Source organism: Bidens hawaiensis, unplaced genomic scaffold, assembly GCF_021521415.1.
Source record: "Bidens hawaiensis isolate Kalapana, Puna unplaced genomic scaffold, B.hawaiensis_p1.1 tig00013119_1, whole genome shotgun sequence".
Lineage (NCBI taxonomy): Eukaryota > Viridiplantae > Streptophyta > Magnoliopsida > Asterales > Asteraceae > Bidens > Bidens hawaiensis.
The window spans coordinates 494,958-518,388 of NW_027492108.1; the positions used below are offsets into that span (position 1 = coordinate 494,958).

Sequence of the window (23,431 nt, forward strand, 5' to 3'; positions counted from 1 at the left end):
TATCAGACATCAACATCACTGGTATGTAATACTAGCAGACGTTATGACAGGAAAAGAAAAACACGACCATCTCGCAAGGCTCGTATAATGTTTTTTTATTTATTTTTGACCGGCAAAGAAATGACTAATTGATTTTAACACTAACAGATTAACACATACTGACCATATGTTCATTTCTCGTCATACCATACGGTCCATATGATTTGACCGGATATGGTGCACATAATTGATTTGAAAGGATGCGCGATGGCATACTATTATGGTTGTTTATAGCATGAAGTGACTTATAAGCTAAAAAATATTTACCTTGTTTTACATGAATAAGTTTTTTAGGGCTAACAAGTCATTAGTACTTGTCATCAAGTCTCTAAACTTTATATTTATGTTATTACATGTTTTAATAAAAAAGTTTTCATAACCGATTATCATCATTGATCATTAATTATAGATCATAAGAGTAGAGAACTCCTTAATAATACCAATGATTATTCTCTCTCAATATCAGACATCAGCATTGGTATGTAATACTAGCAGACGTTATGACAGAAAAAAAACACGACCATCTCGCAAGGCTCGTATAATGTTTTTTTTTTTGACCGGCAAAGAAATGACTAATTAATTTTTAACACTAACAGATTAACACATACTGACCATATATACACGGTCCATATGATTTGACCGGATATGGTGTACATAATTGATTTGAAAGGATGTGCGATGGCATACTATTATGGTTGTTTATAGCATGAAGTGACCTATAAGTTAAAAAAATATTTACATTTTTTTACATGAATAAGTTTTTTAGGGCTAACAAGTCATTAGTACTTGACATCAAGTCTCCAAACTTTATATTTATGTTATTACATGTTTTAATAAAAAAGTTTTCATAACCGTTTATCATCATTGTTCATTAGTATTGATCATAAGAGTAGAGAACTCCTTAATAACACCAATGATTATTCTCTCTCAATATCCATCAACACGTGGTACCATAACGGGAATCACGGCTTCATTCTCCTCTTCAAAGATAACCATGCATTTCTACAAGTAGTAAGTAGTTTAAGTTTAATATTCATGCTTAAGAATCTGATTTATCAATTATGATTAGTGTTCTATGACTTTGACCCATATTTAAACTATACATAATCAACAACATAAGGTTGATTAATGCCTAAATGGAAAAAAGTAACTTTTTATATCTATCAACGATTGATCGTTAGAGGATGTAGGTCCCGTGACCAGATCAAACAACACAACAAACTAATTACTAGTCTTCTTGGATCAACCTCTCTACTAGTTGGCGGAAACAACTAGCAAGGACCGAGATCTCGGATCTTGCGTTGGTGGTATATGAGCCGAAACTTAGAGGGTTAGGGAGGTAGAGAGAGTTTGTAAGTAATGGACAACAATATTTGCAAAGGGTTATTCACAAGGTTGGTGGAGAAATGGGTTAAGTGACCCTTTATATAGGGTCCCCCATTTCTCCAAGTTTACATAACATGATACAAAATAAACGTACTGAGGTACGTATTACATTGTCTCTAAGCAAATCTAAAGACATACACAATCCTAAAACTAATATAGAATATTGGCCCTACAGAGGACCGTTAATGCGCGGTAGCTAAGTCAATGGCGGCTCTGAGAATTCGAGCACATACCCGGTCGAGCCGGAAAAATTAAGCCCCTTAAACCTTAACAAACTAAATTTTTTTAAACAACGATTAAAGTTATAATCATAAACATAACAATCAGCAAAATTATGCTATTAGAACGAGTTTGTTACATACCGAATAGCAATAAACGTAAGATTTCGGGTATTTTAAAAATATATATACAAAATATCGGGAAAATAAAAAAAATTGTGCCAAAAAAAACGTGCCCCAAATGGATGTCCATATTACCTACCCTCAGAGTCTCCCCTGCTTAACGATGGATTGTTAACTATTTTGAAGTTTCAATACGAGTAAGTTACAAAAGTTATGTCTAACTCATGATTATAATTTTTGCCATATGTTTTGTTAGAATTGCGAAAAAAAAATAAAATAAAAAATAATAATAATAATAATAATATAAGGGGGTATAAAGTAAATACTATCAGTGACGAGTACATTGCAAACCCTAGGTCGGTAAGCAGGCACTGAAAATGGCACTCAAACACAAGCATCAACGATCTGAAGAAGAAGAAGATCCTCAATCATCTGTTCTTATGCTTTTTACAGAGATCATTGTCCAAATTCTCCTAAAGCTTCCGGTTGAGTCGCTGTTACGGTGTAAGTCTGTTTGCAAGTCATGGTACTCTTTAATTTCTGATCCTCAATTTGTCAAGTCTCATCTTGCTTTGTCAGCTGGCAACTTAAATTGCCATCAACTGATGTTTACTACTGGGCCAAAGATTATGAAGAGATGTAATCTTTATGATGTGTTTTATAATTTATCCATTAATGTTTCAGATATTTATTATCCACCGAAACACATCCGTCGAGTTAATGTTAGATTTGTAGGCTCTTGCAATGGATTGGTATGCATAAATGATGGGGGTTTTGGTTTATCTATTTGGAACCCTAGTACTAGAAAGTTTAACATATTACCAAACTGCGAACATCAATTTAGGGGGCGTTTTTGGATTTTTATATACGGTTTTGGGTACGATGCATCTACTGATAATTACAAAGTTGTTAAGCTTTCTTGTAATATTAAAGATACAACTAATTGTGAAACATTCGTTAGGATATACTCGTTAAAGGATGGAACTTGGAAGGAAGTTTTTGGTTTTCCTAAAAGATTTCGATGTTATGGTTTTGGTAAGTTCTCTAATGGAGCTCTTCATTGGTCTGCTAGGAACAAATCCCAGTTGTCGACTATACTTTCTTTGGATTTAGCAACGGAGACTTACCGGGAAATATTGCTGCCCCCATATGATGCAAGTGATAGGGATGTGAAGTTGGGGTCTTTGGGAGAATGGTTGTGTGGGGTCTGTATTTATCCTGGAATTCGTGCAGATTTATGGGTAATGAAGGATTATGGAGTGAAAGAATCTTGGCTAAATTGGTTTCCATCCCATATTTTCATGGTGCATCTCCTTCGATGGATTTGCATTCAGTTCCTTTGTGTATTTCAAATGATGGAAAATATTTGCTGGGATTTGGGTGGAAGAAGTTTATTGTGTATGATTCCAAGAACAATTCATTTTCAGAAGTTCAGAACTTAGATAGGTAATAAATGCTCTTTCATCTTGCTTTCCTTTTCTATCAGTTGTCATAAACCGTTTGTTTACTTATGTTTACCCTCTGAAGAGAGCTTGCATACAGATTGTGTTGTGACTTTTGAATAGAATAAATTTTGTTTACTCATATGGTTTAGTGATGCTACTTGCAATGGTAACGTATTAGTTGCCTATCATTGTGGGAAAATAATTGATGAATCGATTAATGCACTTAATTTTTTTGAAAAGCGTTGTCATGATCGAGAGGAATACAAGTTATTAAGTTTTATTTCTAATCCTTAAATAGCTGCAATGTTATTTGGACACATAATTTGAGAAATGATCAATACTTAATATTTGTGATTTATATATCGGCTGCTGTGAACTTGCCATTGTTGTTAATTGTCCCTATGTTGAATGGTGCAGTTGATATAGTAAATATATGTACAATGAAAGTATTATGTTCTAGCTATAGGTTTGGCTTGATTTGCATGGCCTGTTTGAATTGTTAGGGACAAAACAGTTATTTAAATAAAAAGTTACTAACTTGTTGGTTTTCTTTTTCCTACTAATGATGGTTATTCATTTTTGATGGTTTGTTTTTGGATGCAGGAAGCTATAGTGTTCCATGGCCATGCTCAAATGAGAGAGAATACACTGAAACAGAATGTTCGCTTTGATGCTTTATGCTGGATAGTTTGTGTAATGGTGTATGGGAAACATGTATGTTAATTGTGTATTTCAGTTATGGATAATTTGTTGGTCGTTGAATGATTCAAAATGAACAATTGATTAAGTTATGGATATATTGTGTGTTATCAGCGAGCAGAGTTGGAAAAAAAACACCATTTCATTACCGTTTTAGTTGTTCATCAATAGCAGTCGCTGAATTCATTTTGTAACACATTTGCTTGGTTTCATATATGTAGATTAGATGTGCACTTAAAACGGCAACTAACAGGTTACACCTTGTTAGTTGCTATTAGTTTAGGCTGGGTCGTGGGATGGCTGATCGGAGAGCGAGTACAAACGGGAGAGATTGTGATATGAATAATTCAGGAGAGGACAGTGGTTTTTTAAGGTTTAGTTCATATCTATCATGCTTAAAACATTCAACATACCAACCTATTCACAGCCTTACAAGGAAAAACTACCAAGGCACACCACTACTCTTACCATCCAACCATAACAATTTTAGGGAAATAACACTACTACTATCATATTATAGGAAACAATACTAACTCTAATCCGGATTGGAAAAAATTGTTTCGATTATGGAAGGTGCGGATTCGAGAAGTTATGCATTGGCTCGATCGGATTGGAGAAGTTGTGTATCAACTATTTATAGCGCATTTATTGCCTTACAATAAAAAATGGTGTATGCCACCATTAGACGTCCCCCACCAACCGGTAACCTTACAATAAATAAAGTGACTGATTCGAGTTTGCGCTTTTTATTGTTCAGTTAATTATAAGTGTCACACATCATTTCAAAAGTCACACCCAAAATTAAGCAAATTAAAGCAGTTATGAAAAAAGTGAATTAGTATATGCCTTCAGATGGTTAAAGATAAGTTTTTGTATATTATGTAGCATATTTGAGTTTTTAAATAAATTAATAAAATAGTAAAACAAATAACCGGATTCGTATATAGGTGGGATCTAGGATTTCTAAGTAGATAGGTGTGGTCTTGGAGCAGCCCCTTTTGTTTCAAAACAGCCTTTTGTAAAAAAATTAAATTTGGTTCGGGCCAAAATGAGTCAAGGTTGAAATGAGTATGTTGTAAAGTATCAAAATGGGTCATCCGCTGTATTTAAATAGTTGCAACTTGCAATGTTACCTGGACATATTTTGAGAGAAAGTCATTACCTCCTTAACTTCTGTAATGATTGGATTGATCGAACAAACATATAGATTTACTTTGAAATTTTGCAAATGTAGGTACAATGGAGGGAATAATATATATTTGTGTTATGAAGCCATGATTAGGTTGAATAGAGCGGCTGGTAGCAAATTAGTTATTACCTATTAGTCTATGGATATGTGTTAATTATGCCTTAGGTTTGAAATTAACTGGTATCAAACATACATTAACAATAGCATTTGCATGCATACATAGAGGTTTGTGATAAAAACTAAAACAACATTTATAAAAAACTTTCAAAAATAATTGATAAGAGTTCACATGGTTGGACCATGATCCAACCCTCATAATTGCCCAATTTAGAATGTTTGGGGACATGATCTAACCCGATATCATACTTACTGGAATTCGATGTTCCGAACTACGTTTCCATATGGTGGAGTTGGAACTTTATTATTCTTTTCTAAATGGTTTTTATGGTATTTTAGGGCTGGAAAAAGTCAAAGTTGACTATATTGGTCAATATTGGCCATATAGTCAACGGGTGGTCAACAAACGTTTATTGAAGCATATTGGGTCCGGCCAGATTAAAAGATTTAGTAGTGAGATTGACCAATGGTCTATATTGGGGTGCTTGGTTTTGTGATTGGGCTTTATTTATGCCCATATTTAAAAGTGGGTATAAATTATAAACAGTGTACCGCTACGGCACTAACTATTGCTAATAAGGGTATGTTTGGCAGGAAGTTTTTAGGAGTTTCATGTTTTTAAGAAAAAACTCCTACTTAATTAAAAGCCTTGTTTGGTTCAAGGAGCTTGAAGCTTTTAGGTCAAAAGAAAAGGCTTAAAGCTTCTACTAGTAGCGTTTAGAAAGAGCTACAAACTTTTAGCATTTTAATTTATTTAAATAACCTTATAAAATAAATACATTTACTATTATTGTTTTTAGTTATGCCCATTTTAGTAAGTTTATACATTTATTAAAAGCTACAACTACTCTGTCAAACATCTAAATATATCTAAAAAGTTACAGCTTCAAGCCACCAGCTTTCAGCTACAGCTAGTTTTGCCAAACATATCCTAAGTGTTTCAAATGGTATTGTATAAATTCGATTTCATATCTTTATCTTGTTGGGTAAATAGTTAATGCAAGCCAATTATTTAGATTGAGATGAAGTTATATTATGTTAAAATTTAAATTTTACAAAGTTAAATGGCCTAGCCCTAGGATGAAAGAAATGAAAAGTTATGTACATATTTTGTGCTTAATGTAAGCCAAAACTTATGGAGGTGCAATTCCTAATTGGTTAATACAATCGAAACAAAATTTGTTTTTTAACCGGTATAATAGTAATTGGTTTGTAACCGATGTTAAAAGAAGCTTCCAGAGCCCCAAATAAAAACGAAATGGACACGAGGATGATTATATATTATATGAATAACCGTAATGTCAGTTTTCTCTGCATTTTTTACAATCGATAAACATTAGTAGTGTGTACGAGTCGGTTTTGGCTTAAAATTGAACCAAAAACTGAATTTCAGGTTTTTGAGATTTTGAAAACCGTTTGGTTTCTGTTTCGGTTTTCTTGAATTTTTGTTTTGGTTTGGTTTCGGTTCCGGTTCGATGTTTTCGGCTTTATCATTTAAGTTTGAAACTTTGGCCCAACAAAAGAAATGTTGGTGACATAAAGATTTTTTGAGTTAAGTGTTATTATGATACATGTGGTTTGTTCAATACACAACTTTAGTATCGTTTTTGAATTTATTGCAAATGATTACTTCACGTTTCTAAAACATTCCACTTTAGTATCTTTTTGTAACCTTATCTATTTTTATTCGTTAAGTCAGGGAACTTGTAAATTCAATCATTTTATCATTTATTTTAATCAAACGCCCCTTTTGTTAAAGTTTTGTGTAGTTTTAACATTTTAAAAGCCTAAGGACTAATGGTGTCAAATCCCAAACCAAACAGCCCCCACCCCATTTCTCTCCCGTTTCCCCAACTGCCAATCATTCCTGGCGCTGGCTAAACCAGCTCCCATCCGGCCATATCTCCGACTAAAAAGTCGATTATTGATAGCCTTAATAATCGTTATTATTTTTTCAAACGCAATATGAATGTATTCAAAGGTCATTTCAATGATTAATTTACGTTTTTAACAAATCATTGACTAAGATTGAACAAACTTGAAACCGTCACTTAATTCATGATAATTAATCAGATGCCAGTACAAGTTATATCGAACATTATAAGACCCCTAAGCACACTTGTGTATGGGTTTCGAACACACCCAGTCCCTTAATTCCTCTCAACACCTTCTGTTAGGGGCAAACTTTATTTCTCCAGATTTATAAAAAAAATCATTACTTTTTTTCTCCCCGCCTTATAATTTACTCTCACAATCACTCAAAACTCCATCTTGTAATTTACAAACGTACCTCACATAATTTTAGAGGATATAATGAGAATGCTCTAGAGAAGATGATAAATTTTGATGGGTTAATTGGGTGGGTCCCAATTATTTCATCTATTTTATTTACTAGATATTTTATAATATATATTAAAAAGTAAAATGATGGCCTAATACATTAATGTGTCTGGCATATGACCAGATTTAGCTGAGTTTTTGAATGATCGTTAGTGTAAATGACTAAAAAGCGAGGCAATTTATCATATAAAAGACAACGAGTGAAACTAACACCATTTGAAATGAGGAGCGTCACCATAGTTAATAAGCTTATTTTACTAGTGACCAAATGGTGGGCAGTGTTCTAGGGGTCTCACTCAATGACCAAATCGTCACGTAGGACTATTTTCCCTCACGCGTGATGTATACTGGTCGATAGCATTAGAGGATTCACACATAGCTCTTCCATAAGATGTAAATGTGCTCTATTTTTAGAGCGTGGTTGTGAGAGCAGAAAAAAATGTTAGGTAAATTTGGATACTATAAAAATATTATTTAATTATTAATTAAATTAATAATATATGATAAACGAGCAAAGCGTGAGTTTATAATCAATCACTGAAACCCTAGTTACTTTACCGGTGTATGAAATGGCACTCGAAGAACGGCCAAATGTAATTGAAACATCTCCTCCGTCTGTTCTCACGCTTCTGACGGACATCGTCGTCGAAATTCTATCGAGGCTTCCGGTTGAGTCGCTGTTACGGTGTAAGTCTGTTTGCAAGTCATGGTACTCTTTAATTTCGGATCATTTTGTTATATTATTAAAATAGTGAGCTAAATTAACAAAGATAAAAAAAAATATTTAACTGATATGTAAGATCATTCTCATCTTATACCTCTCCCATTTCTAAACTATAAAAAAAATGTGTTAGAATAAAACTCACTCCAACACATTCACCATTCCTCTACACCACCCCCTATATTTTAAAAAAAAAATGTTACAATAGTTTTCAACATATATCACTGTGAATGTATAAAATCGTGAAATATAAAAACATAATCGTTTGTAAGTAAGATAAAGACAAAATCGGTGTAACGTAGATAGTATGTGGAAGGTTCTACAAATTGAGAAATAAATTTTGAAAATATGACTTTTAAAGCATTTTCAATGGGTTCTTTATCTCCATTTTTAATATTTAACTAAATAAAATTCTTTAATTTGTACATCATTTTCTAATAACATCTCCCAACTCATTATTCATTACCATCTCTATGTTCATTTGTCATATTATTATTTTCAATATAAAATGATTTATAATATAAATTTATAGAAGGGTAGATTGAAATAGAGTATTGTAAACACTCTAAATTTAAAGGCTTCTTATATCATTTCACTAAAATTTAGAGATGGAGTTTGAAGATAGAGAATTGGTTGAAGTGATTATTTGGATGTCTTTTTTAAATTTTAGAAATGAAGATAGATATACTTTTGTCACACTATTTTGACACATATGCCTTTTTTGCCCTTAACTTTATTTTTCACATATGTATGTCCCCCCCCCCCCCCCTCATTCGTTTCGCAAGTTTTACATATATACGTTTTTGGCTCCTCAACTTTTAAGTTTTGCATGCCTATGTTTTTCCCTTCAACTTTTGTTGCACAAGATTAACATGTATACGTTTTTGGTCCCTCAACTTTTGTTTCACACAATTATTTTTTAGCCCCACAACTTTGGTACAAATCAAACCGACACCAACGGATTTCCCATCACGTACTCGCCACAATGAACGATAGCTTTCGAGTTGTAATGCATTTTGGGCTGCAAATGAACCAAACGAAGCCTTGTTCATGTTAGTCGTTTAGCATTAAACTTATTCACGAATGGTTCATGAACGCTAACCGAACGGATAATATTGCCCGTGATCGCTCGTTAAGGAATTGAACTTGTTCATGAACGCTAACCATAGAAAATATTGTTCGTGTTCGTTCGTTAAGGAATTAAACTCGTTCACAAACGGTTCACGAACGCAAATGAACATGTACGATTTATGATAATAAAAAAAACATCTTAATCCAATGCATTAGACAAGATCACCTTAGATATAAAGTTGTGCACTTGAAATAATAATCATAAGCATAATCATCCCCATTCGGCAATTTTATGATAATAATGTCAACGAAGCACAAATTAGATTTATTGTTAGTTAAAGCAAGACTTTATAGAACAGACCATTAACGAAACCAACTGAACATAAACAAAATAATTATAAATTTAAATGCTAGATTGATAAGTAAAATGAAATATTAAAAAAATATAAAAACAAACCTTTAACTAATGCGTATGAACAAACACACGTAAATGAACATAAATTGACACTTTATCTTTTAACGTTCACGAACACTAATGAACAAACGCAACCTCTGTTCATGTCTGTTCATTTATTAAGCGAAAGAACGTAAACGAACTTTCCGTCAAACTGTTCGCTAAACATTCAGTTTATTTACAGCCGTAAATGCATTTAACCCGCTTCGCTACGATGGGTAAAACAAGCAATTACAAGGGTATAAATAAATAAACGCACATGTGATATTTTTCACCAAATCAATAAAAACAATATTGATTTTATTTTTTTTATAAAAACTAATGAAAATTTGGTTGACTGAATATGTAGGTAGAAAAGAAATAAATTAGTTTTATCAACACCCTTTGTATTTATAATTAACCCTAGCAATGGTAGTCGAAGACGAAGAACCTCCATCAGTTGTTACGTTTCCTACGGAGATCATCCTCGAAATTCTGCTGAGGCTTCCGGTTAAATCGGTGTTACGGTGTAAGTCTGTTTGCAAGTCATGGTGCTCTTTAATTTCTGATCCTCAGTTTGTTAAGTCTCATCTTGCTATGTCAACTAGAAGCAATTACTATAGACAGCATAGACTAGTTTTTAGCACTGAAAGAAACATAATTAATTTTGATAAGTCCTCCATTTTTAGTACTAACCAAGGAACACGGATTGAATCTTGTAATCTTGATGATGTGCTGTATGATAACTCTGTTAATAATGCTTTAGAGCTTGATTATCCATTCAGACGCCTGAGTAAACGTGTTTCGATTGTTGGTTCTTGCAATGGATTGGTATGCATAGATGTTGACAAGGACGTTCTGTATATTTGGAACCCTAGTACTAGAATATCATACAGATTGCCACCCACTGGTACTTATAGAACGCAGCCTGGTGTTTATGTGTTGCATGGTTTTGGGTATGTTGAGTCTACTGATGATTACAAAGTTGTTGAATTATCTTCTCGTAATAAAGATAAGCGTGAAACTTTAGTTAAGATATACTCGTTGAAAAGTGGAAATTGGAAGAATGCTTTTCTTCATGGTTTTCAATTCCATGTAGATTACGGTAAGTTCTGTAATGGGGCTCTTCATTGGGCTGCTAGCAAGTCATCATCTTATCCGTGGATTATAGTTTCTTTGGATTTAGCAAAGGAGACTTATGGGCAAGTTTTGCAGCCTCTGTCAGGTCATAAGTATTTGACACTGGGGTCTTTGAGAGAATGGTTGTGTGTGGTTTGTAGTTACAATCCAATTCATGCGGATTTGTGGGTGATGAAGGTTTATGGAATGAAAAATTCTTGGACTAAATTAGTTTCCATACCGTATTTCAGTGATCCTTGGATGGATCAGCGTTTGATGCCTTTGTGTATTTCAAATAATGGAAAACTTTTGTTACAATTTGTGTTAGTAGGTTGGTTAAAATTGATTGTCTATGATTCCAAGAAAGGTTCATTTTCAGAAATTCAAAACTTTAATAGTTGTCAGCAAGCTTCTACCTTTGTTGAGAGTTTGGTTTCACCTATGCCCCCAGGCCGCAGCAGGTCTAAGAGATAGGTAATTTTTATTATAACAATAAGTCAATAATGATTATTAATCAATATATATAATCTTAATACATAATAACTATATAATATATATTATGTTATATATAAAGTTATAATTTATAAAAAATGTATATAAAAATAGTTATTAATAATTTAATATATAAAAAGTAACTAATATTTAGTAAACGAGCCAGGCTTGAGCTTTAGAAATAGAGATCGAAACGAGCCTAGCTCGAGCTCTGTGTAAGTTAAACGAGTCAAGTTTGAGCCTAGTCGAGTTCCGGCTAGGCTCGAATCGTTTGCACCCTTAACGGTCATTGTGGCTTACCTTTTATAGACCATATGGATTATCAGGCTAATATAAAATGATTATTCAAAGGAAAAAATAATGAAATTGGTGGAATTGTTTTGTATTGATGCAGGTAAATCGTAGTGGTTATTGCTCCTAGCTAGCAAATGATGGTCAAGAATGGTCTTCATTGTTGGTATGAATTACTACAAAGTATCTTGGTGTGAGTATTACTTTTGAGTAATGTTTTCTATGCTTTCCATTATCATCTTAGAAACAATACATTTTCTTCACTTTTATGCTTTTTGTTGGATGGTTTGTGTAGCATTTTATGGGTGTGTTTAGTACTGTTTTGAGAAACATGGTAAGCAATCTATGTTAGTAAGTATCTCAATTGTGGTTAAATTGTTGGATTTATATCACCATGATGAATTGGGAATTTGACAGGAAACTGTGAATAGTTTTCTATGCATGTTAGGTTGCCAAAAAAAAAAGAATTTGTTTTCCGAAGTTTTGTCTAATTGATATATTTTAGAATATATTACCAAAATGTCGGTAAGGCGGTATTTTAGTAAGTCGATTTTGAAGTTTCTAAGTATGTTAATACATTTTGGATGTTATCATGTTTCTTTTCATTTTGTAGTTGAGCTTATAGTTTTCTTAATTTAAAACGGGTTTAGAGATAATTTCATGCATCATGTACATGTAAAATGGCTGGAAATTGCTTCATTAGAACGTGGTTTTATGGCCAGGATATTTATCTGATAGCAATTGAATAGATAGAGGTTAGTACTAGCAAATACAAAATATTTATAAAAAAATTTTAAAATGCTCGACAGAGGTCATAGATGGATGCTCGATTGATCATGATCTAACTGTTAAAATGAGTCCAGTTTAGCACAAAAATTCAGGTTTCATGGTGGGTTGACTATCAAGCTTTGACACTTGTGGACCTTATCCGTCAACATCTAATCTAAAATTATACTTGCTGGAATTCATTGTTTCCGTTCCGTCAACATCTAATCCATAAATTATGTGCTCTATATTACAAACATAATGAAGGTTGAAAGGATCAAAACCTTGTTTATGTTCTTTTGAATTTTGTCAAATTATTAAGAGTATTCAACCTTTATAATTACACTAAAAATCATTGTCTTTTCTCTATCATTTTTAATTAAATAATATTTTTTATATCTTTATAATGTATAATATTTTCTCTCTTCCAATCACAATCACTTACGACCCCGTTTTAAAAAATGGAGTCACACTCACATATTATAGAGCATATATGTTATGAGTGCTCTAACCCCAAATAAATAAAGTGTTAAAAGTTACACACTACCCTAGTTTATATTATATAAATATGTATATTGTGTGAATATTAGTTCATTTCAACTCATTCAAAATATATCACATTCCAAACTCGCAAACTGTAACATGGAAACCAAAATTTGTTTTGCGGATAGTGTAATCATGACAATCTTGTTAACTTCAACCCTAAACCGAAATTGGTTAAATCAGTTAGGATGTTACAACTCACCGGAATTCGGAAACAGGTTTAACGTGAGCACGCCCATTGATTTTATTACACAAGAATCCATGCCAATTTGATTATAACCCAAACTTGTTTTAACTTTAACCCTTCAGCATGTTTAATTTTTTATTAGCATATGTGTCTAGTTTTAGTCCTTGTATGCATCCGACCAATATATCTTTCAATTGTTAACCTTGCTGTTTACTTAATGCCAACACTTTTACAGGGGCTGCAATAATGTGGCACTCTTTCAGGTTTATAGATATCTAAATCTATATCTATACTCTCTAATAAAAAACTATAATAGCATGTCTAGTTGTGGGGAATGGAATGAAGAAAGAATTGAATGAACAAGTGATTGAATTGGATCATTACTATTATTTTGTTTTTTTTTGTTAACCTATGAGAATGTAATGAGTTATTCCTTTATGTCGTTCGATAGAAAAAAAACATGAGAATAAAGTAGAAAATAATAAAAATACCCCTGTTTCAAAATAAAAAAAAATTGCAATGGTGTCGGTGATAGTTAGACGATGGCGGTGGCGGTGGCGGTGGTGGTTAGGAAGTAACCATGTCTATGGTGGTCAAGTGACTAGGTGACAATGATGGTAGCGGCTGCAACGGTGATAGTGGTGGTGGTAGCATTAGAGGTCAAGTGGTGATGGCAATGGTAGTTGTGGCAGTTAAGTGATCGCAACGGTGGTGGTCACTCAGCGACAGTGGCGGCGGCGGTGGTGGTCAGGTGGCGATGACGGTAACAGAAAATGGTGGTGGCGGGGGTGACGATGACGGTAGCAGTTGCAATTGTGGTGGCGGGGGTGGTGATGGTTAAGCGGTGGTGGTGGCGCTGGGTCAGGTGGTGGTGGTGATGGTAGTGGTGGCGGTTAAGTAGTGGCAATGGTGGTGGTTAGGCAGCAACAGCGGTTGTAGAGGTAGTGGTGCTGGTTGCGATCAGGAGGCGATGATAGTGTCGATGGAGGCGGTGGTGGGGGCAATAGTAGTGTCGGTGGTCAGGTGATGGCGACGATGGTAGCGGTGGTCAGGTGGTGACGGATTGATGGTTTTCAGGTAGTGTTGTCGAAAGAGTATGGTGAAAGAAAAATGGGATGAAAAAGTTAAAAAAAAATGGATGGAATGAAAAGTTTGATGGAACGTGATTGTCTGTGTAATCATTGATTTCATTCCATCGATCAACCGAACACTCATTTTTATCATTACCTCACAATAACTCATTTCATTCCTTCTGTCATTTTTGTATACCAAACTCTATCTAAATGTTGTCACTTATCATTCACATATCGTATCTTATCTTACTGTTCTAATAAAGTAACATAATGACTTATGTGTCAAATTCATATTCAATTGTAGCCTAATTTGTCCTCTTAATCTTCTAATCTCTCATCACATTCATCATAGCAATCCATATATAATTGGTTAAAACTATTTTGACAATTAGGTTATAAAATAGTCAAATTTCCCCATAATCTTCTAATTTCTCACCACATTCATCAAAGCTATCAATGGGTCATGGGTAAAAACGTTTTGGCAATTAGGTTATAAAATAGTCAGAAAATTAAAAGTAAAATATTGATTGAAAATCAAACAGGTGGAAATATAAAAGTTAAACGAATAGTAAATAGTCAAGAACAATATTTTTTTAGGGTTGGTTTGTTCATTCGGTGTCCATTTCTTTACCATGGACACTATACGTTAAATTATTCAAGCTAGTTAGCAGACTTGATCTAAAATTATTAATATTAGATGATGCTGAGAATATTTGTGATAAAACAAAAAATGTTGTATATATATAGATTTTTTCAAATTTATAAATTTGAGATTTCTAGATTAATTATTGTTAGTACCATATATTGTCTTTTTTTTCTTTTTACCTTTAATTTTAGTTATTTATTTCAAATAACAAAGCTTATATACTTTATCTTTTGATAAATTTCGTGTAAATGTGTAATATATTGGTTCAAAAGCCGGTTAATCTATACTATATATAATACATCAACCAAGGGCAAATTAAGACACCCATTTTAAGTAATTTACAACACTTAAAGCATGAGGTACATGTGTTAGTAAGGGTAAACATGTCTTTTAAACACAATCCATTCAACTTACAAGTTTGGTCTCTCATTTTTAACCATATTATGTTTTTAATTTAACTTGTAAACTAACTTCTCACCCATGATTTTTAAACGACTATAACTTTTTCATACTTTAATATTTTTATAAAAAAATTGCATCATTAAAACGAGCATTTTATTCTCTTTAATTTAGATATGATATTGTTGTAATTTTTTTTCATTTTAAATAAATTAATGTTACGTAGGGGTGTTCAGTGTCGGTTTTGATGGTTTTTAAGTTAAACTTGTGAGTCCAACCGTTAATACTGATTTTGTGTCGTCTAAAACCAAACTCAACCATTGAAAGTTGAAACCGAATCGTTACTAACGGTCTGATTCCAGTTTGGTTTCACAGTTTAAACTTTAATAATAAATTTAGTTTAAAATAATTAATAATTTAAATGTACCATCAATTTTTAACTAAAAACTAACATAATATGATACTTGAGATGATCATAAATTATAAAAAATGATAATTTTAGTCACATAAATGGTAAATATTAATGGAAGATTTAGGACATGAAATAATAACAACAAAGATTTAAAAAGGAATCATATTGCAATTAGGTTAATTTACAGTCTTTTCTGGTTTCATATGGCCGGTAGCCGATATAAACCGTGAATCAACCGTTCACTACGTTTTGAAAATTTTGAAACCGACCAACAAACCGAATGTAAAAAATAAAAAGAAAAAAGAAGTCAAACCAATGACCGATTTTAAGGTTTTAACCTAACCATAAACACTTATATTTGTACGTGATTAACAGGTTCAAACACCCGCTGCATCACGCGAGCACCCGTCTAGTACATGTGTTAAAAGCATGATAAATGATAAATAAGGTGATGTTTAAATTTCCCCCCAAATCAATTACTGAAGAACCCTAGTATAACATACCCCAAATCAATTGGCTAAAATGGAGTATAATCACCACCAGCAACCAAAGAGAATCAGAATCAGTACATCTGAATCTGCTCCTACGCTTCTGACTGAGATCATCCTTGAAATTCTGCTGAGGCTTCCGGTTGAATCGATGTTACGGTGTAAGTCTGTTTGCAAGTCATGGCACTCTTTAATTTCTGATGCTCACTTTGTCAAGTCTCATCTTGCTATATCAACTACAAACAATAATCAATATGCTCACTATAGGCTAGTTTTTAGCACTGGGCAAGGAGAAAAGCTTAAAACTTGTAACCTTGATGATGTGCTTAATGATAATAATAATTCCATTAATAATGCTTTAGACCTTGATTATCCATTCAGGCACCCTTTAAATATGTTTATGCTATTGGTTCTTACAATGGATTGCTATGCATGGCTATTATGGATGAGCTACTGTTTATTTGGAACCCTAGTACTAGGAAAGCAAACAGATTGCCACCTAGTGGTTATAAAAAGCAGCTTGGTTTGCATGTGTTGTATGGTTTTGGGTATGATGAGTCTACCGGTGATAAAGATTTGAGTTTGGGTCTTTGAGAGAATGGTTGTGTGTGCTTTGTGATTATCGTGGAATTCGTGCGGATTTGTGGGTTATGAAGGTTTATGGAATGAAAGATTCTTGGACTAAATTTGTTTCCATCCCGTATTTGACTGATCCTGGGAGGGATCGGTTTTTTATGCCTTTGTGTATTTCAAATGATGGAAAGTTTTTGTTGCAATTTGGGTTTGAAGGTTGGTCGAAATTGGTTGTCTATGATTCCAAGAATGGTTCATATTCAGAGAATCAGAACTTGGGTAGATGTGATCAAGCTGCTACCTTTGTTGAGAGCTTGGTTTCACCAATGCCCCCAGGCCGCAGCAGGTCTCGGAGATAGGTAAATGTCGTTCTTTTCACTTGCTTTCACGTTCCTGTCAGTTGTAATAAAGCATATGTCGTCTACTTCTTTTTACCCTTCGAAGAAGCGTTGCTTACTTGTTTGTTGCGAGTATTGTGACTTGCAATGGTAACATATTAGTTGGCCACTTTAAAATTTTGCATGTTTCATATATATTTGTAACTAGTTTATATAGTGTTATGCCTTAGGTTTAGCATGATTTGCATGGATTATATGGATTATCATGGCTAAAACAATTATTTAAAGAAAAAGTAACGAAGTTGTTGGTTTTTTCTATCAATGCAGGTAATCGATCCACAGTGCTTATTGCTCCTAGCAAATGATAGTCAAGGGTCTTCATCGTTGCTATGAACTACTACTACAATGTAACTTGGTGTTATCGAGTGGCCAATTTGTTTGTATGATTTTGTTGTTTCCCAGGATCATCTGAGAAACAATACATTCTCTTCACTTTGATGATTTAATTGGTTAGAGTGTAAACATTTTAAGTTTATGTTTAGTACTGTTTTGAGAAACATGGTATGCAATCTATGTTGCTTAGCATCCTAGTTGTGGTTAAATTTGTTGATTTTAATGTCTCCATGGCAAGTGGTTTTCTATATGGCCATGCGGGTCAGGTTACAATAAAAAGTTTTTCTTTCACAAATTTTGTTTGTATGATTGGTATATGTTTAATGTAATAACAAAATGTCGATACGGCAGTAACTTAGTAAGTCGATTTTGGAGATTCTCAGCTAGTTAATACATTTTGGGTGTCATCATGTTTCTTCTCATTTTGTGGTTAGCTTCTAGTTTTATTAATTTAACAGGTTAGAGCTAAACATGGTTCAGGAAACTTACCTGATATCACACATACATCAACAGTAGTAATTGAAATCACAAAGCATTTGTAAAAACTTTAAAAAGATCAGGTTGGCTTTTTTACGGACCTTCTAGCAACATTTAATCCGAAATCATGCTTGTTGAAATTCTATGTTCTCACTTAAGTTATGTGCTCCTATATTACATATATAATGAAATAAGTAATAACTCAAAATGACTAATCATTACAAGATGAGTTTATATATATTGAAAACGTCGTGTAATATTTATTCCAAAACATGTATATAGTAAGTCTACTTACTGAAAATACATCACATTCCAAACCGTTAAGAGATTACATGTACAACCCCGTGACCCGCTACACATATTCTCCCGTGTGTTTAAATCTTCCATCTTTCGTATATAATAAAAGAAAATGTTTCATATAACAAATAAGTAGCCTACCAATGCTCAATTGGCACCATCTAATGCATTCCATTTTTTTTATTGGCCACGTGTTATTCCTAGAGCGATTCAATTTAATTCTTAAAGCAGTTCATTTTAATTTGATATAAATTTTATTGAATAATCAGTTCATTTTAATTATGGGTGGCAATCTTGACTCATGGGTTGAATGGATTGTATTAAAATGTATAATATGGGTCAAACTTAAAAAAGAAAATGATTGAAACGGGTCAAAACGGGTTGACATTTCTCGGGGTTTTTTTAATGGAACGAGAAAAACGGAAGAAACTTTTTGGTATTTTTACTTTTTACGTTTTTTATTTATATTTCGAGTTATAATTTTTTAATTATTTTTTTTGAATTTTTTGGTGATGGGTTTTGAAATCTCAACCCATTTTGACCCATTTCAAAACTCCTCACAAAAAAATTCAAAAAAAATAATTAAAAAATTATAACTCGAAGTATAAATAAAAAACGTAAAAAGTAAAAATGCCAAAAAGTTACCTCCGTTTTTCTCGTTCCATAAAAAAAATAAAAAAAACCGAGAAATTTCAACCCGTTTTTACCCGTTTCATTCATTTTCTTTTTTTTAGTTTGACCCATTTTGACCCATCTTATACATTTTGATACAACCCATTCAACCCATAGATCAAGATTGCCACCCCTAATTTTAATTTGCTATAAATTTCATTGAATAATCAGTTCGTTATTAAATACCTCTTTTTAATTAAGTTATAATACTTCTAAACATTCAAAACATACATTTTAAAATATGTTTTTCTTACCACATTTAAATATAAAATTGTAACTCATGTTTATAAATGTATACATTATCAATATCGATATGTATTAAATAATATAGAGTATGAACATGAGGCTGGATGAATGATGAGCTGCTTTAGAGATGGAAGGATTGAGGATTAGTCATGCAAAGAACGAGTATCTCCACTGTCTGTGACTGATCAGCTAAGGGAGTTTTATGTGACAATTGATTTCCAGCTAAACTAAAAGGAACATTTTACATGGTTGCAGTTAGACCTGTCATGTTATATGGAACAGATTGTTGGGCCATTAAGAAGACGTATTCGCGAAAGTGAGGTACCAGAGATGAGAATGATAAGGTGGAAGTATTACTATAGAAGGGAGGATGGGTAGAGGTAGACCCAAAATGACTTGGGATGAGATGATTTGACATGATTTGATAGATATACATGTTGTGAATGTCACAACCTATAATGTGGTAAAATTAAGGAGAAGCCAAAGAGAAATTAAGGTCCCAATCAAATTGCAAGAATAACAAGTAATAGAGCCACGTCATTGTATTAGTTTATTAATTATATTATGAGAAATAGGTTGTTATATAGAGAATGGTTGGTGTTAGTGGAGAATATGAAAAAATAATGTCAGTAGTTTGTTTTATTCTCTTTCCCATCTTTCTCAGTGACTTTTGACCTCATCACCATTTCTATCAAAAGAAACAATATCAATTTCCCTTATCTTCTCGTCTAATTCTTATTTTCTTGTTGCTTCTTTAATTTTATTTTAGTATACACCAATACACTTTTTCGAGAACATGGTTGAGGATAGAAATTTTTTGGAGACATAGAATTAAGGTTAAAGACCTCTAATAAAATACATAGTTTCTAGTTAGAAACGTCTTCCCCTTTTTGTTTTGTGTCGCTTTGTTTATTTTTTGGTCATATATTCTTTATGCTTTTAATTCAACCTAATGTAATATGTTTAGGTATTCATCTATTTATTTGCAAGGTATAACTAATATACTACTATAATATTTTATTTTTACTTTATTTTCTAGTATTTTAGTATTCAACACTATTATCGATGTTTTCATGTATCTATATAATACTAGACTATTATTATTAGCATTATTATAATATATTTTTTTTTTATTTTTTACTTATTTATTTATTATTATTATTATTATTATTAATACTCGTACCAATACCCGTACTATATCGAAAAATTTGGTATGAGTATTGGTACATGATTTTATTGATTTTTGGTATGGTTATAATCGGGTACAAGTACGAGTATGAAAGTACAAGTATGGATACAGATACCGGTCTCCAGCTTATCTGAACATATAAGTTTATGCTGTAGCTATCTATATCCGAGGTTAGAAGTTAGAACACCGTAACTAATCTTGAGACCGTCATGTAGTTTTAAAACGAATTGATAAAAACAGAAAGAAAAATAAAATAATAGAAAGTGATACAGTAGCATACTAATGGAAGATTAAACCAATTTATTATTTCCCCAAATGAATTCAATTCAATTCAATTAGGGTAGAACCCTAACTAACTTGCAGCCAGCGGGGTGAAATGTCACTCGATGACGACACGCATCGGCAATCTGTTCCTACAATTCCGACGGAGATTGCTGTTGAAATTCTCCTAAAGCTTCCGGTTGAGTCGCTGTTACGGTGCAAGTCTGTTTGCAAGTTATGGTACTCTTTAATTTCTGATCCTCAGTTTGTTAAGTCTCATCTTGCTATCTCAACTAGAAGCGATAATCAGTATGCTCATCATAGACTAATATTTAGTACTGAAGGAAGAATAATTAAGACTTGTAATCTTCATGACATGCTTTATGATAATTCTGTTAATAATACTTTGAAGCTTGATTATCTGTCCGAACACCAGAGTCAGTCGGTTGATATTGTCGGTTGTTGCAATGGATTGGTATGCATAGATGTTCAGGGATTTGTTGTTGAGGAGGACGCTCTGTTTTTTTGGAACCCTAGTTCTAGAATATCATACAGATTGCCACCCAGTGGTTATATTAAGCGTCCAGGTTGGAATGTGTGGTTTGGTTTTGGGTATGATGAGTCTACTGATGATTACAAAGTTATTGAAGTATCTTTTCGTAATAAAGATAAGCATGAAAACTTCGTTAAGATATACTCGTTGAAGAGTGGAAACTGGAAGAAAATGGATGCTTTTCCTCATGGTTTTCAATTACATATTGGTTACGGTAAGTTCTGTAATGGGGCTCTTCATTGGGCTGCCAGTAAATATTTAGGGCCGTGGACTATAATTTCTTTGGATTTAGCAAAGGAGACTTACGGGGAAGTTTTGCAGCCTCTGTATGATGCAGGTGATGATAAGGTGTTGAGACTGGGGTCTTTGAGAGAACAGTTGTGTGTGCTTTGTGATTATCCTGGAATTCGTGCGGATGTATGGCTAATGAAGGTTTATGGAGTCAAAGAATCCTGGGCTAAATTGATTTCCATCCCCTATTTGACTGATCCTGGGACGGATCGGTTTTTTATGCTTTTGTGTATGTCAAATGATGGAAAAATTTTGATACAATTTTGGCAGAGGAAACTGATTGTGTATGATGCCAAGAATGGTTCATTTTCAGAAATTCAGAGCTTATATAGATGTTTTGACGCTTGTACGTTTGTTGAGAGTTTGGTTTCACCTATGCCTGCAGCAGGTCCTGGAGATATATAGGTAATTTTTCCTCTTTTAAGCTGTAACAAACCGTACGCTGTCTACTTCTTTTTAGTTTTTTACCATCTGAAGAAGCCGTGTTACTGTTAGAAGTTTGCATACAAATTTGAAACAAAAGATATTGTCATCAAGAGGTATAAAAGTTTAATACATTTGAAACAAGTCCAATACTTATTTTCTGTAATGGTTACATTGAACGAATATGTAACTTTATTTTGAAAATTTGCAAAGAAAGGTAGAGTGTTGTTGTTCCTATCTTGAATAGAGAAGTTGACTGTGAATCAGTCTTTGTACCAACAATATAGCACATGTGGACTGTTAGGGACATAAACAGTTATTTAAAGAAAAAGGTAACTAACTTGGTGGTTTTTCTCTATTTATGCAGGCTCTGATGGCTACTATAGTAGTTATTGCCCCTGGCTGCCTGGCTTTACTGAGCTAACGAAGGTCAAAGGTGCTTCATTGTTGGAATGAATTAAAGTATCAGTAACCAAAAACTAAGGTGATTTTTTGGATTTCGAATTACGGTGTTTGAGAGAATGGCTGTGTGTGCTTTCTAATTGTTGTGGGGTTTGTGTGAATTTATGGGTGATGAAGGTTTATGGAGTGAAAGATTCTTGGACTAAATTGGCTGTGTGTGCTTTCTAACTTTTTCTTACTCTCATCTGAATGTAATATACGGGAGGTGCCATTGTAACATTCCAAATCGAGATCCTATGATTCTAAACTACAGATGGACATCGTACATTTTGAGAATCTAGACGTGTTGCTTAACCAAAATTTATAATCTAAAGATCAAAGCCCTAACATTTCTTAATAAATATGTTAAACCTACATAATATAAACAAACTGTCCAGTGTGAACTTAATCATTCAAGTTTGAAATTTTTAAAAACTAAACTTTTCAAAAAGTTGAACCAAAGACTAAAGTATTATCTTAAATAACACGTTTTGTTATAAAAATTCCAGGTATTCTTTATAGAGATTAACAATTACGAAAACATGGGTGTGATATGTAAAATTAAGACTAGAAATACAGGTAAATATCTTAACTAGGGGTGCAAACGAGTCAAGCTTTTTACGAGCTACTTGAGATCAAAAGGATTAATGATTGAAAGGAGTCCAGTCATATTGAGCAGCTACTTCAAATAAAACTCATTTAGTTATCAACCAAAGCTTGAGCTTTGTATGGAAGATTGTATAGACTTGTTGAGCCTTAACAAGCCTAACACGTTTTTTAAGTTTTTACTCGTGTACTTCTATGTAGGGGTGTCCAAAATGCCCGAACCCGATTAACCCGACCTGAACCCGAATAAGCTAATTAGGGTCGGGTTTAATAGGGTCAACAAGTATTAGTCGGGTTATTCGGGTAACCCGATTAACCCGAGTAGTTATACCTGATTACCTACTGTTGTACTAGTTATATTAATGAGGATTTATGCCCAAAGCCCAAGTCCACCTACAATACAAATCAATTACTATAATTGTACACATAGGTTCCGTGTTACATGTGAAGGTGATGAGAAGGTGCTTGAAAGTAC

General features: G+C 33.2%; 3 protein-coding genes across 3 annotated transcripts in view; all 3 read left to right on the forward strand.

Moving 5' to 3' along the window:
• LOC143543399 (F-box protein CPR1-like) overlaps positions 1–11,447 on the forward strand; it is a 55,787-nt gene extending 44,340 nt beyond the window's left edge. The window contains exon 2 of the mRNA XM_077035732.1: positions 11,007–11,447. The gene's annotated coding sequence lies outside the window, so the exon portion shown is untranslated. The remainder of the gene's footprint in view (positions 1–11,006) is intronic.
• LOC143543422 (F-box/kelch-repeat protein At3g23880-like) lies at positions 2,144–5,633 on the forward strand. The gene is made up of 3 exons (XM_077035749.1): positions 2,144–3,007; positions 3,815–3,925; positions 5,556–5,633. The coding sequence occupies exons 1-3, from the start codon at positions 2,144–2,146 to the stop codon at positions 5,631–5,633; spliced, it is 1,053 nt and encodes a 350-aa protein (XP_076891864.1).
• Positions 10,211–22,374, forward strand: LOC143543423 (F-box/kelch-repeat protein At3g23880-like). Its single transcript, XM_077035750.1, has 2 exons — positions 10,211–10,799; positions 21,311–22,374. Exons 1-2 carry the CDS (start codon positions 10,211–10,213, stop codon positions 21,889–21,891), a joined length of 1,170 nt encoding a protein of 389 aa, XP_076891865.1. The 3' UTR covers positions 21,892–22,374.
• The last annotated feature ends 1,057 nt before the right edge of the window (positions 22,375–23,431 follow it).